The following is an 18,802-nucleotide window of genomic DNA, read 5'->3' as shown; positions in this document are numbered from 1 at the left end:
TGGGCAAGAGAGCAGGATGGAGTGTTGAAATGGCAAGGGACAGGGAGGTCTGGGTCATGCTTGCAGACAGACCGAAGGTGTTCCACAAAGTGGTCACTCAGTCTGCGTTTGGTCTCTCCAATGTAGAGGAAACCGCATTGGGAGCAGCGAATGCAGTAGACTAAATTGAGGGAAGTACAGGTGAAATGCTGCTTCACTTGAAAGGAGTGTTTGGGCCCTTGGATGATGAGGAGGGGGGAAGTAAAGGGGCAGGTGTTGCACCTTCTGCGGTTGCATGGGAAGGTGCCATGGGAGGGGGCTGAGGTGTAGGGGGTGATGGAGGAGTGGACCAAGGTGTCCCGAAGGGAACGATCCCTACAGAATGCTGCTGGGGGGGGTGAAGGGAAGATGTGTTTGGTGGTGGCATCATGCTGGAGTTGGCGGAAATGGTGGAGGATGATCCTTTGAATGTGGAGGCTGGTGGGGTGATAAGTGAGGACTAGGGGGACCCTATCATGTTTCTGGGAGGGAGGAGAAGGCGTGAGGAGATGGGCCGGACACGGTTGAGGGCCCTGTCAACCACCGTGGGTGGAAAACCTCGGTTAAGGAAGAAGGAAGACATGTCAGAGGAACTGTTTTTGAACGTGGCATCATCAGAACAGATGCGACGGAGGCAAAGGAACTGAGAGAATGGGATGGATTCCTTACAGGAAGCAGGGTGTGAGGAGCTGTAGTCGAGGTAGCTGTGGGAGTCGGTAGGCTTGTAATGGATATTGGTGGACAGTCTATCACCAGAAATTGAGACAGAGAGGTCAAGGAAGGGAAGGGAAGTGTCAGAAATGGACCATATGAAAATGATGGAGGGGTGGAAATTGGAAGCAAGCTTAATAAGTTTTTCCAAGTCCCGACGAGAGCATGAAGCAGCACCGAAGTAATCATCAATGTACTGGAGAAAGAGTTGTGGAAGGGGGCCAGAGTAGGATTGGAACAAGGAATGTTCCACATACCCCATAAAGAGACAGGCATAGCTGGGGCCCATGCAGGTACCCATAGCCACACCTTTTATTTGGAGGAAGTGAGAGGAGTTAAAGGAGAAATTGTTCAGTGAGAGAACAAGTTTAGCCAGACGGAGGAGAGTAGTGTTGGATGGGGATTGTTCGGGCCTCTGTTCGAGGAAGAAGCTAAGGGCCCTCAGACTATCCTGGTGGGGGATGGAGGTGTAGAGGGATTGGACGTCCATGGTGAAGAGGAAGCGGTTGGGGCCAGGGAACTGGAAATTGTTGACATAATGTAGGACGTCAGAGAAATCGCGGATGAAGGTGGGAAGGGACTGGACAAGGGGAGAGAGAATGGAGTCAAGATAGCAAGAAATGAGTTCCATGGGGCAGGAACAGGCCGACATGATCAGTCTGCTGGGACAGTCCTGTTTGTGGATTTTGGGTAGGAGGTAGAAGCGGGCTGTCCGAGGTTGGGCGACTATCAGGTTGGAAGCTGTGGGAGGAAGATCTCCAGAGGAGATGATGTCAGTGACAGTCCTGGAAACAATGGCTTGATGTTCAGTAGTGGGGTCATGGTCCAGGGAGAGGTAGGAGGAAGTGTCTGCGAGTTGACGCTCAGCCTCTGCGAGGTAGAGGTCAGTGCGCCAGACAACAACAGCACCACCCTTGTCAGCGGGTTTGATGACAATGTCAGGGTTGGACCTGAGAGAATGGAGTGCAGTAAGTTCAGAGACAGAGAGATTAGAATGGGTGAGAGGAGCAGAGAAATTGAGACGACTAATTTTGCGCCAACAGTTCTCAATGAAAAGATCAAGAGAAGGTAAGAATCCAGAAGGAGGGGTCCAGGTGGAGGGAGAATATTGGAGGTGGGTAAAAGGATCCGTTGAACAGGGAGAGGACTCCTGCCCAAAGAAGTGAGCACGGAGATGAAGACGGCAGAAGAAGAGTTCAGCATCGTGCCGAGCCCGAAATTCATTGAGGTGAGGGCGTAAGGGTATGAAACTAAGTCCTTTGCTGAGCATTGAACGTTCAGCATCGGAGAGGGGAAGGTCAGGAGGTATAGTGAATACACGGCTGGGGCTGGGATTGGAAGATGGGGTGGGGATGGAGGGACAGGCAGGGGTGGAGGGTCCTAGATGGGTGCTGGTGTTGATGAGTTGTTGGGGCTTGCGTAACTTTGCACCTGAAAGAAAGAGACAAAGTTTCTTGTTGAGGCATCGGATGAAACGAAGAATAAAATGAAACTGGGGGCAAGGACAGCTTAGAGATGGGGTGAGTTGGTACTGCTGGAGGGAGAGGTTGAAGGTGTTCATATGGCGGCGCATGGCACTGAGTGTGGATCTCAGAATGCGATGAGAACAGCAGTCCGAGGTGCTTTGTATGTCCCGGACATACCTGTAATCCTGGGTGGGTTCAAAACATGAGGGATGGAACTTCAGTTGGAATCCACGTTGGGTAAGTCAGAGACGGAGACAGTCACTGAGGAAGGAAATGTGGCTGTGAAAGCGAGTTTTAGTAAACACCTTGTCAAACACCCAGAGAGAAATGGAATGCAATGAAGGTGGACAGGGCAAAAGAGACAAACTGAAATCCTGTCGGAGAGAAGAGCAATACTTCTTCAAGGTAGACATTCCTGGAAGAGAGGTGGCAGTCAAATTAAACACTAAGATAAAAGCAAAATATTGCAGATGCTGGAAATCTGAAACAAAAATAAAAATAGCTGGAAAAACTCAGCAGGTCTGACAGCATCTGCGGAGAGGAACACAGTTAACGTTTCGAGTCCGTATGACTCTTCAACAGAGCTGAGGAAATATAGAAATGAAGTGAAATATAAGCTGGTTGAGGGGGGTGGGACAAGTAGAGCTGGATAGAGGGCCAGTGATAGGTGGAGATTGCCAAAGATGTCATAGACAAAAGGACAAATGGGTGTTTAAGGTGCTGATATTAGCTAAGGAATGTGCTAATGGTGATATTAAGGGTAGAAAGCAGGACGAGCAAGGTACAGATAGTCCTGGTGGGGGTGGGGTGGGGGGAAGGGATCGAAATAGGCTGAAAGGTAGAGATAAAACAATGGACGGAAATACATTTAAAAATAATGGAAATAGGTCGGAAAAGAAAAATCCAAATAAATTATTGGAAAAAAAGGGGGATCGGAAAGGGGGTGGGGACGGAGGAGAGAGTTCATGATCTAAAGTTGTTGAACTTAATGTTAAGTTTGGAAGGGTGTAAAGTGCCTAGTCGGAAGATGAGGTGCTGTTCCTCCAGTTTGCGTTGGGCTTCACTGGAACAATGCAGCAGGCCAAGGACGGACATGTGGGCATGAGAGCAGGGTGGAGTGTTAAAATGGCAAGCGACAGGGAGGTCTGGGTCATGCTTGCGGACAGACCGAAGATGTTCTGCAAAGTGGTCACCCAGTCTGCGTTTGGTCTCTCCAATGTAGAGGAGACCGCAGTGGGAGCAACGAATGCAGTAGACTAAATTGAGGGAAGTTCAAGTGAAATGCTGCTTCACTTGAAAGGAGTGTTTGGGCCCTTGGATGGTGAGGAGGGGGGGAAGTAAAGGGGCTTCTGCTGTTGCTTGGGAAGGTGCAGTGGGAGGGGGTTGAGGTGTAGGGGGTGATGGAGGAGTGAACCAGGGTGTCCCGGAGGGAACGATCCCTGCGGAATGTCACCAGAGGGGTGCAGGGAAGATGTGTTTGGTGGTGGCATCATGCTGGAGTTGGCGGAAATGGCGGAGGATGATCCTTTGAATGCAGAGACTGGTGGGGTGATAAGTGAGGACAAGGGGGACCCTATCATGGTTTTGGGAGGGAGAGGAAGGTGTGAGGGCGGATGCACGGTTGAGGGCCCTGTCAACCACCATGGGTGGAAAACCTCGGTTAAGGAAGAAGGAAGACATGTCAGAGGAACCGTTTTGGAGAGTGGCATCATCAGAACAGATGCGACAGAAGCGAAGGAACTGAGAGAATGGGATGGAGTCCCATTGTTAAAAGTTCTTTAGCTGCTGAAACACTGGCTCCTGGGGAGGCAGTTGTCAAATATTTTAAGTGAGATCCTGCACAATGAGCATAATGAAAATAGGAACCCACTAAATGTTATGTAGATAATCATGCATTATGGAACAGTGTACACTGTATGAAAATGTCAGTGAAAATGGTGAAGAAATGCAGCTATAAGTACTGAGTTATTAGAGAATCCAGCTATTAATGAGGAGTTATAAGAAAAGAGTGATTCTCCTATGAATTAGGAATTAAAAATGAAAAGTAGAGTTGATCTGCTGGACAGAGGTTTAAAAGTTTATAAACATGCCTAGGTATAATTGTGTGTCCAACAACAGCAATGTCCTGTGGCATATCCTCTAATATAAGGCTGTTCTGAAAAAAAACAGGAACTGGCCTTTACATCACCTCAGCATGGTATTGGTAAATTGTAAGATAACAATGGGTGACCTTAAGGTTGACCCTAAATAACTTGTTAACCTGGAAACCGGGTGTTGAAAGGATGTGGCCACTGTCGGGACCTCTCGGTATCCTGTTTGACTGAAGGATTCTGACAAAAGACAAAGGACATTGTCCAACATGAATGCTCAACTTGTTTCCTGATGGTTTGGTTCTTTTAGGGTATAAATATTGGACCAACACAGTAGGATTTTTAGATTTGTTGGATTCACTCTAGCATCTCTACAGCAGCATCACTTTACCCTGAGTGTAGTGATGATTGGGATAGAAGTATCTTGCTAGTTTGGTAGTTTTTTATTCAGGAATTTAAGGTAAATGCTATTTTAAATATTGATAGATATCTTAAATATCCCTCTGTAACATTAATAAAGCTTGGATTCGCTATTAGAAACAAAGTTATACCTTATTTTCCTAGAACTGTCAATGCTGCAATTGAATTACAATCAAAAGTGAATTGCATGTTCGGCTGCTTAATAAACTTTCATATAATTTAAAAGATATATTGTCTCATATCATCTTCTGTATCCAAACTTGAAAACCCATCTCTGTGCACCCTTCAGTGGAGAGGTACATTGCTGAGGAGTGATGCCAGAACCCTTATAATATCCAGGTTGTTATAATCTAGATAAAACATGTTAAAAAGGCTACCTGAAGGATGGTAATATACTCTGGTGGTTCCTTTCCTTCAGGGAGAGTTAAATTAGTTCTTCAGAGCCATTTAAGTGTCTGTAGGGCATGTCTTTCTCAACCTTAATTTACAGTGATCATCCAAGGAGTATACCTGATCTGGAATAGCCCCAAAAAGGGGCTAGGATCATAATCCACTTCAAGGAAAGGTTCCAGACTGACCTTGCTGGCTTGAAACAAATGCTGGAGAGAAAAGAAATGCACAAAATTAAATGGGTGGATGTAAGTCAGCAACTTCCGATTGCTTTATGACAAGAAATGCACGTACAAAGAAATTGTTCGGGGTCCGAGAGGGGTGATTGCTCTGCCAGAGGTGCAGGCCTGAGAGATTAATGTCATCAATGTTCACAACTGGATTGTCAGCCTCACCACTGCCAACTCCAAGGAAGCTGGGAATCCCGGCGGGGGAACTGGGAATCCCGGCGGGGGAGCTGGGAATCTCGGCGGGGGAGCTGGGAATCCCGGCGGGGGAGCTGGGAATCTCGGCGGGGGAGCTGGGAATCTCGGCGGGGGAGCTGGGAATCCTGGCAGGGGAGCTGGGAATCCCAGAAGGGGAGCTGGGAATCCCGGCGGGGGAGCTGGGAATCTCGGAGGGGGAGCTGGGAATCTCGGAGGGGGAGCTGGGAATCTCGGCGGGGGAGCTGGGAATCCCGGCAGGGGAGCTGGGAATCCCGGCAGGGGAGCTGGGAATCCTGGAGGGGGAGCTGGGAATCCCGGCAGAGGAGCTGGGAATCCCGGCGGGGGAGCTGGGAATCCCGGCGGGGGAGCTGGGAATCCCGGCAGAGGAGCTGGGAATCCCGGCGGGGGAGCTGGGAATCCCAGCGGGGGAGCTGTGGGACTGAGGGAGATGAGGCAGGGAGGCTGAGGGTATCAGAGAGGTGAGGGAATAAGGGAGTTGAGGCTGAGAGAGTGAGGGTGTTGAGCCAGGGAGGCTGAGACAATGAGGGAGGTGAGGCCAAGGGAATGAGGGAGATGAGGCAGGAAGTCTGAGGGAGTTGAGGCTGAGGGAATGAGGGAGATGAGGCAGGGAGATCAAGGAAGTGACGGTAGTGAGACTGAAAAAGTGAGGGTAGTGAGGCAGGGAGGCTGAGGGAGTAAGGGAGATGAGGCAAGGGGAGTGAGGGGGGTTGGGAGTGAGGGAGGTGAGGCTGAGGGTGTGAGGGAGGTGAGGCTGAGGGAGTGAGGGGGGGTTGGGAGGGAGGGAGGTGAGGCTGAGGGAGTGAGGGAGGTAAGGCTGAGGGTGTGAGGGAGGTGAGGCTGAGGGAGTGAGGGGGGTTGGGAGTGAGGGAGGTGAGGCTGAGGGAGTGAGGGAGGTGAGGCTGAGGGTGTGAGGGAGGTGAGGCTGAGGGAGTGAGGGGGGGTTGGGAGGGAGGGAGGTGAGGCTGAGGGAGTGAGGGAGGTGAGGCTGGGGGAGGGAGGGAGGTGAGGCTGAGGGAGTGAGGGGGGTTGGGAGGGAGGGAGGTGAGGCTGAGGGAGTGAGGGAGGTGAGGCTGGGGGAGGGAGGGAGGTGAGGCTGAGGGAGGTGAGGCTGAGGGAGGGAGGGAGGGGGGACTGAGTGAGGGGGCTGAGGGAGTGAGGGAGGGGGGACTGAGTGAGGGAGGTGAGGCTGGGGGAGGGAGGGAGGTGAGGCTGAGGGAGGGAGGGAGGTGAGGCTGAGGGAGGGAGGGGGGGACTGAGGGAGGGAGGTGAGGCTGAGGGAGGGAGGGAGGTGAGGCTGGGGGAGGGAGGGAGGTGAGGCTGAGGGAGGGAGGGAGGGAGGGAGGGGGGACTGAGGGAGGGAGGGAGGTGAGGCTGGGACACTGGGTGCTCTGTGAGCAGTGCCTGGGCTGCGCTGGAACTCGCTCTGTCTCCACCCACATCCTCTGAATCACTTCCTCATTGCTGAATCTCTCCAGCTTCACACAAACACGGCTCAAGCGGCTGGTTCCTCGATCCCGGGACAGCTCCGGCTCTGGGTCCAGCTCCGACTCCGGCTCCGGCTCCAGCCCCAGTTCCGGGTCCAGCCCCGGCTCTGCCTCCTCTCCCAGGGGCGGTCACTCTCCAGGTAAGGGGGGCAGGGGCCGGGGTGCGGGGATCTGGGGTTGTATCTCTGATGTGAGCACGGATGGTGGGGGCTTTTGACAAGACTCACCCTGTGCAGCCTCCGCTTTACAAAGTTATTCTCATTGTTTTTATCTTGTTGCCTTCAGTGTGGGTGAAGGTTGGTGCCAATGGCTCAGGGACTGACTGGTTCTGTCAGACTAACTCAATCGTTTCCCTGTGGCTCAAGTTTTGGAAAGATTGCTCACTGCCCAATACTTCAAAAAATCTGCACCCTGCAACTCTTCCTGGGTGCTATTTACAAACCGCAAGTTAATTAACAGATGAATCAGTTACCAGGAAATTCATTTTGACTTTTTGGCAGGTGTTTGTCAGGCCAGTTATAATGCTAACAGTATGGCATTTAAGGATAGGCCCTTTCTAAAGGGAGTAAGAGAGATCAGACACCAGTCTCATTATTTATGTGCTGGAAATGGTGTGGATTCTGGACAGACTGAACCAGAGCATGGGGAGTAGGGTCAGAGAAAAATTTCAGACCACAGTGCCTGGTGTTCCAGCACTGGGTGATCCATATCTCCTGGAAACATCTGGAAGCCGATTAAATGGCTCCTCAATGGTTGGTGTTGCTCAGCACAAAGTCCACATTTTGGTGGAGATGCCTGTGTGACTGTGAAGCCCATCGATCCCACAGGTTTCCTGCATTGAAGGGAGGTGCAGCTTGGAGAGGTGATGTGCTTTCAGTGCACTAAAGGCTGCATTTCAAGAGTAATTTATTGTGAGCAGGAGGTATTCTCGCTCAAGCTGGATGTGGATGGTGCAGCAAAACTGTCACTATTACTATATTTAACTTGTGATTCTTTCTATCGATTTAGCAAATTGTGGTTCTGAATGTGTTTCAGAGAGTAGACTGGAGCAGTGGACCGGGTCTCTAGCACAAGTGAGGCACTTCAGGTTAAGTTTTTCTCAGTAAGCCATGACTATAATTAAAGGCTGCACCCGATTACCACCAGCTTTGCATTTCCTGTGATACATGGACCTTGTTGTTTATCCCTTTCATTCTGTTCCTCTCCCTCCTGCCCTTCAACAACAACTTCCATTTATCTAGCACATTTATCAAGCATAGAAGCCTGTGGAGGCCAAGTCACTGAATATATTCAAGAAGGAAATAGATATAATTTTGAAAATATATCCCAAGGTGCTTTGCCGAAATATAAAACCATTCTAAAATGGTGTCCCATTCTTGTGGTTTTGGTAGTAACACAATTGGAGGATTTCAAATCTAGAGTTAGGAAAATGAGCTATGGATCTGGGAGGCAACAACATGTTCTTGGGAGGAAAGTTGGAGATGGGGTGGTAGTTGACAATGACTGGTCAAGGATAGGCTTTTTGAGGAGGCCAATGAAGACAGAGGCTGTGAAAGGGAGGAGGAAACAGCCAGTTACAAAGTCAGCTGGCATGGGAGGCAGGAAGGGCAGCAGTTTAATGGTAAGGTGAGTCTCATGGCCAAGCTGATCTTGGAGAGGGCATGACAGGCGATAGGAGAGAAAATGGAGAAAGGTGTGAGTTTGGGGTGGGTGCAAGAATGAACCCTAAGGAAGGAGCAGGAATAGGCCATTCAATATGATCATAGCTCATTCTCTATCTCAACGCCACACTCCTGCTCCCTCCCCATACCCTTTGATGCCTTTAGAGTCTAAAATTCTACCTATTTCCTTCTTAAATATATTCAGTAACTTGGCCTCCACAGCCTCTGTTTTAGAGAATTCCACAGGTTCACCATCCTCTGAGTGAAGGGATTTCTCCTCATCTCAGTCCTAAGTGGCCTACCCTGTATCCTGAGACTGTGACCCCTTGTTCTAGACCCCCCCAGCCAGAGGAAACATCATCCCTGCATCCTGTCTGTCCAGCCCTGTTAGAATTTTATGATTCAATGAGATTACTGGGCTGAGGAAGAGAGGACTGTGGCAGAGACAAATGGTCTCAATCTTAGTGACAAGGAAGTCCATGAGCTCCTTGGATTTGATGGAGATGAGGATGGAAGGGAAAGGGGGAATAGTGTTAGGGATATGGACCTGGAAAAAAAGAGCTGGGGAGTTAACTTTGCTCTCCAGAATGATGCAGGAGTGAGTGAATGAGTGGAAAGCTGTATAGTGATTGGCCCAGTTCTGTGCCAGATGGGCTCAAGTCTGTGTCCCTTTGAATTGGGGGAGTGAAAATGGAAACAATACTGAGAAATGACAAGAAAGGGAGAGAGTAAAGTTTTTACTGTGAAATAAGCTGTCAAGTATAGAGATGGGGAAGTGACTGGGCAGACTGGCAAATGCAGAAATATCAGGATAAATGGTGGGCCCAGGACTAGAGAGTTGGGAGTTTGAAAGCACTTTCCTAATGAGTTTGGGGTGGATACAGAAGGATGTTGGGTTGGGAGGGGGCAGGGGAATGTGGGTGTTGAGGAGTAGGAAGTGGTCGTAAATGGCATGGCCTGCGATTGAGACAATGGGAGTAGAGAGGCTCAGGAGGGGATAAGGTCAGGGGGATGCACATGACCACAAGGGAAAGATAGAGGGACCAGGCAGCAATGAGGTCAAAGGGGAGAATGCGAAATGGATTGAGATTAAAATTGAAACATTCAAATGAGATGTGGCTCAATGCAGAAGCTGAGGGTGGAAAAGATGGAGGGATATTTTTGGGAGAAACTTTGGATAGATGGGACAGTATGAAAATTTTAAAGGGAGTGTAGTGGAATAGAGTGAGGGGCTCAAAGGAGAAGGTGGTGCTGGAGTAGTAGAGGAATGATCGAGGTGGGATCTGGTGATAAGGGCCACAACATTGTTATTGTGGTCCGGACAGGGCAGACAGAGGTTTCAGTAAAAGACAGGGTGTCATCAGCTGTGATCAAAGTTTTGGTCAAAGCCAGAAGGTCGACTCAATAGGAAGGCCAAGGGTGAGAATAGTCTTGATTTCTGTCTGTCTTACCGCTCCTTCCTTCAGCATCTCTCCCTTCTTACTTCTCTATCTCCTCTCTTATTTTTCTCTATTTTCACTTTCGCTTTATCCTTTGTTATTTTTCCGTTTGAACTTTTTCCTATAATTTCCTTTGCCATTGAATTGGTTAGAGATGGCCACATCAGGACAGGCCAAAGTTCAGTTAGAGAAGCAACATTTGAATAAAGCCCAGGATACTATATGCTTTATTAACTGTTCTCTCAACCTGTTGTCACGACTCACTGGGGATAGTGCGCTGTAATATCAGCTCCACTGCTCCCTGAGCCAAGACAAATATGCAAAGTTTGATTAGATCACCAGACTGTCCCAATTCTACCAAACTGTTTATTTTAGGTTAACAGAATACAAGCACCAGGTTTGTAAACTTAATAAGTAAATAAGTGTTTATTGAACAAATTGTCCTTAACCAGTGGCAAAAGAAAGAAATATGAACTGCTAACCTTTAACTTTATAATTTAAACTCTACCCTTTCTTAACCCCCATACACAAACAAACACACGCACACACACAAAAGATGGATTTTAAGGGTGAGATAAAACATTTTAATAGCTCCAACCTGGAGTACAGGATTAGATGTGTTGATTTTTGATTGATGTATTTCCAAATTCCTTGCAGCTCGTCGTTAATGGCATAAGATGGTCTTCCAGCACGTTCAGTCTGTAGTTCACTGGTTAAAAACTTGCTTTTCAATGTCTTTATTAGTGGTTTTCCCATTTTCCTCTTGATGGGGGTTTTTTCAGAGAGAGCAGGTTACAGAGATGTGAAGAAAAGAACCAGCTAACTAGCCTTGTAGATTTACTGGAATCTTGCTCACACAGGAGAGAAAGATTTTAGGTATGCTCTCTTTGCTCTCTGCTATCACACAAAATCTTGGTCACCTGATCAGGAGCCAATTAAAATGTTGTTGCAAGGCAGTTCCCCTTTCCGGCACCATTTTGTCCAACTTGACATAGTCTGTTCCAGGAGATAGCAACATTGTATATTTCACATCCTGTTCCAGTGTACGTATCTTTCAAGTGCAGCCATGGTAGTTTTTAAAGCCACAGTCCAAGAAAAATAAAAATAGGTTCTTTACACTGTCCGGTCACCTTCAATGATTTATGCACATATGCACCCAGGTCCTTCTGCTCCTGCACTCCCTTTAGCATTGTACCCTTTATTTTATATTATGTCTCCATGTTCTTCCTGTCTAAGTTAATCACGTCACATTTCTCTGCATTGAACTTCATCTGCCACCTGTCTGGCCATTCCATCAACTTGTTCCTTTGAAGTTTAACACTATATTCCTCACCGTTCACAATGCTTTCAAGTTTTGCATCATCTGCAAACATTGAAATTGTGCCCTGTACACCAAGGTCATTAATCCTGCCACTCAGCCAATTTTGTATCCATGTTGCTACTGTCCCTTTTATTCCATGAGCTGTAACCTTGCTCACAAGTCTGTTGTGTGGCACTGTATCAATGCCTTTTGGAAGTCACTGCACATCACATCACCAGCCTTATCCTCAGCAACCCTCTCTGTTACCTTGAAAAAAAACCCCAGCAAGTTAGTGAAATATGATTTTCTCTTAAGAAATCCATACTGACTTTTCTTAATTGACCTGTATTTGTCCATATGACTATTCATTTTGTCCCAAATTATTGGTTCTAGAAGTTTTTCCACCACCAAAGTTCAACCGACTGATCCTGTGCAAAAGCTACAATGTGTTTGTCCAGATTTTTATCATTCTCCCCATCCTTCAGGAGGTCCAGCTCCTGGTTCCAGTGTATTTCGAGATAAAGCATTCTCAGCAATTGCTATCATCAGACGGCACTTCATAGGTCTGCGATTGTGTGTCACATTAGAGCTAGGGACTATGGTTTGCACTCAAAATCTTCACCTCCAGGAGTTGGTGGTCTAATGCTTCAGGTTAACGTCAAAATTACCGTCACATGACAACCACTCCCCATCCATGGAACTGCTGATATTTAACGCTCAGTTCAGCATGTCTGTCCGCAAGGAAATCCCCAGCATTACTATTCGTTGTGCATTCACAGAACAAATGACTTATTCAACATGGGTGGTTTTGAACTATCTCTTCTTTACCCACTGCACAGGTTCTAATCTGATGTGAACTATCACATAATACTTGTAAAGGTGAATCAACATTTCACTAACAGAAAAATATCCAGTTCTGGGAGATGAGAAGTTCTGTGATAGCACTCCTGGGCTCTCACACCTTCTGAGGCTTTGAACACATCCCCTCTGCCCTTCAGATTCTTTCCTGGGGTATATTCACCATCTTATAATCACTGAATGACTCATTCTTTGTATGAGCCATGGCAGTGAGCATTGGCAGGCTATTCACCTGCAGGAGCTTCACAGATGAACACAAGCCTGTCCTGATCCACAGACTACTCAACGCAAGCCCAGATGGATTGGGAACACTGGACAGTTATCCCACTCTTTCTCTCAAGGGTCTGGTGGACAATTACAGTATCGCTATCCTCACCTAGGCACTAACCAGGGAGCCAGCCACAGAGCATTGAGCTGAATGGCTTCACCGGTTAATGCCTTATCCCAGTGAACGATGAGGTCCTCTCCATCCCTGAGTCAGTGCAGAAATGTAATAGGAATGATTCATGGATCACAACAAATATTTATTTTCATTAATAGCCTGCTGCTTTAGATGGAACATTCTGACTGAAAGAACAAAAATAGAAAATACAGCAACTAATCAGCAGGTCTGGCAGCCTGTGGAAAGAGTTAATGTTTCATGTTGGTTACCTTTCATCAGAAGTGGAAAGATGCAGGAGGACAGGAATGGGGTGGAAGGGGGGGTGGGGGGGGAGAAAGATGCAAGAGGACAGGAATGGGGTGGAAGAGGGGGGTGGGGGGGGAGAAAGATGCAGGAGGACAGGAATGGGGTGGAAGGGGGGGTGGGGGGGGATAAAGATGCAGGAGGACAGGAATGGGGTGGAAGAGGCGGGGGAGAAAGATGCAGGAGGACAGGAATGGGGTGGAAGGGGGGGTGGGGGGGGAGAAAGATGCAGGAGGACAGGAATGGGGTGGAAGGGGGGGTGGGGGGGAGAAAGGTGCAAGAGGACAGGAATGGGGTGGAAGGGGGGGTGGGGGGGGAGAAAGATGCAGGAGGACAGGAATGGGGTGGAAGGGGGGGTGGGCAGGGAGAAAGGTGCAAGAGGACAGGAATGGGGTGGAAGAGGGGGGTGGGGGGGGAGAAAGATGCAGGAGGACAGGAATGGGGTGGAAGGGGGGGTGGGGGGGGATAAAGATGCAGGAGGACAGGAATGGGGTGGAAGAGGCGGGGGAGAAAGATGCAGGAGGACAGGAATGGGGTGGAAGGGGGGGTGGGCGGGGAGAAAGGTGCAAGAGGACAGGAATGGGGTGGAAGAGGCGGGGGAGAAAGATGCAGGAGGACAGGAATGGGGTGGAAGGGGGGGTGGGCGGGGAGAAAGGTGCAAGAGGACAGGAATGGGGTGGAAGGCGGGGGAGAAAGATGCAGGAGGACAGGAATGGGGTGGAAGAGGGGGGTGGGGGGGGAGAAAGATGCAGGAGGACAGGAATGGGGTGGAAGAGGCGGGGGAGAAAGATGCAGGAGGACAGGAATGGGGTGGAAGGGGGGGTGGGCGGGGAGAAAGGTGCAAGAGGACAGGAATGGGGTGGAAGGCGGGGGAGAAAGATGCAGGAGGACAGGAATGGGGTGGAGGCGGGGGAGAAAGACGCAGGAGGAAAGACAAAGGAAAGGTCTGTGATAGACTGGAAAGCAGCAGAGATTAAATGATAAAAGGACTGATGGTTCAAAACGGGATGAAAATGGGACCAGTAAAGAAACAAAAGCTGTGCCCAGCAGAAGGTGAATAGCAGCAGCAATATCATTGCCAGTTCTCCTGCTGTTCAAAATAAAAAGGGAATTGTTGAGCTCAGTATTGTGTCCGGAAGATTGTACAGTGCTCTTCCTCAAGCTTCTGTTTACCTTTATTTGAACCTGCAGAATGAGGAGAGAGAGGCCAGAGAGTGAGTACATGGAGAATTAAAATGCTAGGTGGCTGGCAGCTCGAGGTCATTCAGCCTGTATTTGGTCTCTCCAGTGTAGAGGACAACACACCGTCAACTGTGAATCGAATATACTAAATAGAAACAAGTACATATAGGGAAGAACTTTCCCCCCTTTGGGGATGGAAGTGCAGGAGCGGGTGCATGTGGACCTGCCTCCGATTGGCGTCCCCGATTGAGGGCATGCCGCCATTTTACGTGGGCGGCCAATTAAGGCGTGATGTCTGCCAGGAAGCGCTATGCACTCCCTGTGCGAGCGAGGGGGGATTCCCTCAACCGAGAGTGCGCTCTTTCATGCATGCACGCAAAAGAGCTCACTCATCTCCCTGAGGCTAAATGCTGCCTCAGGAAGATCAGTGCCAAATTCAAAAATGGTGAAGGGGCAAAAATAAAATTTCCCTGACATGTCCCTGAGTTGGGACGTGTCCATCACCTGTAATCAAACATTTATTAAATATTTAAATACCCTCATGAAAGCTCATCCCGCCCGTGGATGAGGTTTGATGCTTTATCTGAAGCCCGCCAGGGCTCCTGGCCTGTTCACCAACCTTAAGGTTGGACAGGCAGGTCCATTAATTATTTCAATTACTTATTAAATGGCCTCAATTGGCTGTTGACAGGTCGGTGGGGGCACAGCTGATTCGGCTCTGCCCCCGTCGACAGGGAGGGGTGACATTGGGAGTTCCACCCGACATCATCCCGCATCATTTTATGTGTTGGTGAGCGGCTGCTCGCTGGTCTAAGTATCCTGACCATAAATTGCCTTTTCACCTGGGGTCCTGGGTGTTGGGAAGGGAGAAGGTAAAAGGGCAGTTTCACATTTTTTGCACTTATATGAGAAGGGAAGTGGGTGTTGGATGCCTTGAGAGAATGCAGCATCGTTACATAGAGAGTGAAATGGTCTCTTCAGAATATTGAAAAAAATTTCAGTCTATAATTCAGATTCCCAACACCTCCAGTGTTTTGTTTTTATTTTAGTGTTTTCTTTTTGTGTTTATTTGACTGTCACTTCTCTTTCAGGAACACCCACCAGAAAGAGGCTCTCTCTTCTCTCTGCTGCTCGTTCCAATTATCTCTTTTTCCTTGTTTGTTGCTTTCTGTTTCTTTTTAAGTTTGAACAAGTTTTGGAAGGAGTTCAGTTCAGAGTCATAGTTACAAAACCAGTAACCAAAAAGGGGAAGCTTGTAAACAGGAAACGAGACTGGTGGTTCATTTCATGCCTCAATCATGGCGGCTGCTTCCACTTCATCTTAGTTAGGACACACCTAGATTTACCGTTTGTACTTAACTTAAGCTGACCATACGTCCCTGTTTTCGAGGAACTGTTCCCAGATGTCGTTCCTTGTCCCTGAGCAAACAACATCTCTGAAAGAGTCCCTGAATACCCTTACTTTTAATTCCATTCGAATATACCTCATGGGTGAGTGAGGTACAATGGAGTATGCAGTTTAAGTTGCCTTGGATAAAGGTGCCTTTTAAATGTCTGAATAATAAATACGTTAAAAAGAAAGATCTAGAATGTTTCTATTGTCATTGCTATTAATGATCACGTAAATGGTTCTGCACATTTGCAGTTGCTATAGCTACAATGCTGACTAAATGGTGTATGAGATAGGACACACGCAAGATATGAGACCTGATGTAATGTTGAAATGTTTTTGTCCAAAGAGTGTCATAGCTGATTGTTCAAGCAGCATCTAACAGCTTTTCCATGTTTACCAATAACTGGAAAAGAAACATCTGTATTATATTCAATTTGGCAGTTAGTATTTTCCACTTTGAGTGGGGCAGGAACACAGGAGCATCATGTAAAGCTGTTCTTAGGGTTTGAACATGCTGTGCTTTTTTCCCACAAAGTTGAGCCAACACAGGCTGGGCCATATAGATGATGATGGTCTTAATCAGTTTGATTGTATTTTTTATAAATGGTGCCTGAAAACGCTTCTGTAGAAATTCCAAGTACATTTGTTTTGCATTCATGAAGCAGCTGTTCAAATCCAGGCTGCTGAAAATATTTCCTTAACAATCTGTGCCAGCTCGTTTTCTGTCCTGGCTACTTTGTGTCCCTGGATTAGGCTTAGAAAATTTGGGCACCCCAACTTAACTAGATCTTTCAAGTGGGTTATTTAAATGCAAACATTTTGAATAAATTCATAGCAGGGTTAAAATACACTGATCAGAAAATCTGGCCTGTGTTTTCTAACCTCAGATAGGAAGGAGATGGTTCCTCAAGTTGTCATATTATAACTCACCTCAGTCTGCGTGAGGCTTCTGACAGGACATTCTGACCAAGGGGATGGGTGGGTGCAAGAATTCCTCTGGGAGACAACGTAACTGATTAATATTTGTATTTTTAATAGGGAGTAAATGTTGCTGAAGAGCCTGTCTGGGAACCTTTGACATTGTGTGTGATGAGTTGAGGTCACATCCCTGTGGCTGAATTCACTTTTGAGTTCAGTGAAGCAACCACTGCTGAGATGTACTGGGATGTGGGTCATGAGGACAGTCATGAAGACAACATGGCACAGGAAACAGGTAAAGTGGCAATATTGGTAAATATTTATAAATCGCTGTTGGTCTAAACATGGACGAAAGAGCTGAACTCCTGAGGTGAGGTGAGAGTGACTGCCCTTGACATCAAGGCAACATTTGACCGAGTGCGGCATCAAGGAGCCCTAGCAAAACTGGAGTCAATGGGAATCGGGGGGAACTCTCCGCTGGTTGCAGTCATACCCAGCACAAAGGAAAATGGTTGTGGTTGTTGGAGGTCAATCATCTCAGTGAGTCTGGGGAATTAATAATGGAAAGTAAGGAGATGGCAGATGAATTGGACAGATATTTTGTATCGGTCTTCACTATGGAGCATACAAACAACATCCCAGAAATTCTTGAAAATCAGGAAGTGGAAGGGAAGGAAGAAAAGAGAATTACCAGGGAAGTGGTACCGAGCAAATTGTTGGAGCTGTGGGCTGACAAACCTCCAGGTCCCGATAGGCTGCATCTTAAGTTTTGAAAAAAGTGGCTAGTGAGATAGTTGATCCATTGGTTTTAATTTCACAAAGTTCCCTAGGTTTGGGGAAGGTTTGATTATATTGGAAAATAGCCTGTAACTCCTTCATTCAAAAGGGGAAAGAGACAAAAAGCAGGAAACCACAGGCCAGTTAGCTTAACATCTGTCATAGGGAAAATGTTAGAAGCTATTATTAAAAATGTTAGAGCAGGGCACTCAAAAAAATCCAAGGCAATCAGGCAGATCAACAAGGTTTTGTGAAAGGGGAATCATGTTTAACTATTTTACTGGAGTTCTTTGAAGAAGTAACAGGTGCTGTGGATAAAGGGGAATCGGTGGATGTACTGTACTTAGATTTCCAGAAGGCATTTGATAAAGTTATTGCAAAAAATAGAAGCTTATGGTGTAGGGGGTAACATTGGCATGGGTAGAAGATTGGCTCGCTAACAGGAAACAGTGAGTAGGCAGAAATGGGTCATTTTCAGGTTGGCAGGATATAACGAGTGGTGTGCCGCAGGGATCAGTGCTGGGACCTCAACTTTTTACAGTTTATATAAATGACTGGATAAAGGGACTGAAGGAATGGTGGCTAAGTTTGCTGATGACACAAAGATTGGTGGGAAAGTAAGTTGTGAATAGGACATGAGGAATCTACAAAGGGATATAGATAGGTTAGGTGAGTGGGCAAAGATCTGGCAAATGTTGTGTAATGTAGGAAAATGTGAAATTGTCCATTTTGGCAGGAAGAATAAAAAAGAAGCTTATTATCTAAATGGTGAGAGTTGCAGAGATCTGAGATGCAAGAGAGCTCTAGGTGTCCTAGTGCATGAATCACAAAAGGTTAGTATGCAGCTACAGCAAGTAATTAGAAAAGCTAATAGAATGTTATCGTTTATTGCAAGGAAAATTGATTATAAAAGTAGGGAGGTTATGCTTCAGTTATACAGGGCACTGATGAGACCACATCTGGAGTATTGTGTACAGTACTGGTCACCTTTATTCAAGGAAGAATGTCTGTATGTATGGAAGCAGTTCAGATAAGGATTATTGGACTAATACCTGGAATGGGAGGGGTGTCTTCTAAGGAAAGGCTGGAATTTAGAAGAGTAAGAGGCGACTTGATTGAAACATATAAGATCCTGAGGGGTCTTGACAGGGTGGGTGTGGAGAGGTTGTTTACTCCTGTGGGAGAATAGGAACTAGGGGGTCACTGTTTAAAAATAAGGGGTCACCCATTTAAAGTGGAGATGAGGAGAAATTTTTTCTCTCAGAGGGTTGTGAGTCTTTGGAACTCTCTTCCTCATAAGGCAGTGGAAGCGGAGTCTTTGAATATTTTTAAGGGAGAGGTAGATAGATTCTTGTTAAGCAAGAGGGTGAAAGGTTATTGGGGAATGTGGACTTGACATTGCAATCAGGTCAGCCATGACCTTACTGAATGGCGCAGCAGACTTGAGGGGCCGAGTGGCCTCCTCCTGCTCCTAATTTGTATGTTCATATGAGAGAGCACCACCCTTTGGAGGGTCAGTATTGAGGGAGCGCTGCACTGTTGGCAGGGTGGGGCAGAGGTTGTG

At 47.4% G+C, this 18,802-nt stretch overlaps 1 protein-coding gene across 3 annotated transcripts in view; it reads left to right on the top strand.

Annotated features, from left to right (window-relative positions):
- Positions 1–7,029: 7,029 nt before the first annotated feature.
- lrrk1 (leucine-rich repeat kinase 1) overlaps positions 7,030–18,802 on the top strand; it is a 262,189-nt gene continuing 250,416 nt past the window's right edge. For all 3 annotated transcript variants that reach the window (XM_041175194.1, XM_041175192.1, XM_041175193.1), the window contains exons 1-2: positions 7,030–7,165; positions 16,582–16,756. In XM_041175194.1, coding sequence (XP_041031128.1) covers positions 16,699–16,756 — 58 coding nt within the window. In that variant the 5' untranslated portion in view covers positions 7,030–7,165; positions 16,582–16,698. The remainder of the gene's footprint in view (positions 7,166–16,581; positions 16,757–18,802) is intronic.

The sequence above is a fragment of the Carcharodon carcharias genome, chromosome 26, assembly GCF_017639515.1.
Source record: "Carcharodon carcharias isolate sCarCar2 chromosome 26, sCarCar2.pri, whole genome shotgun sequence".
Lineage (NCBI taxonomy): Eukaryota > Metazoa > Chordata > Chondrichthyes > Lamniformes > Lamnidae > Carcharodon > Carcharodon carcharias.
Note: the sequence above shows the minus strand (reverse complement) of the source record. Positions and strands in the feature narration are given on the sequence as shown.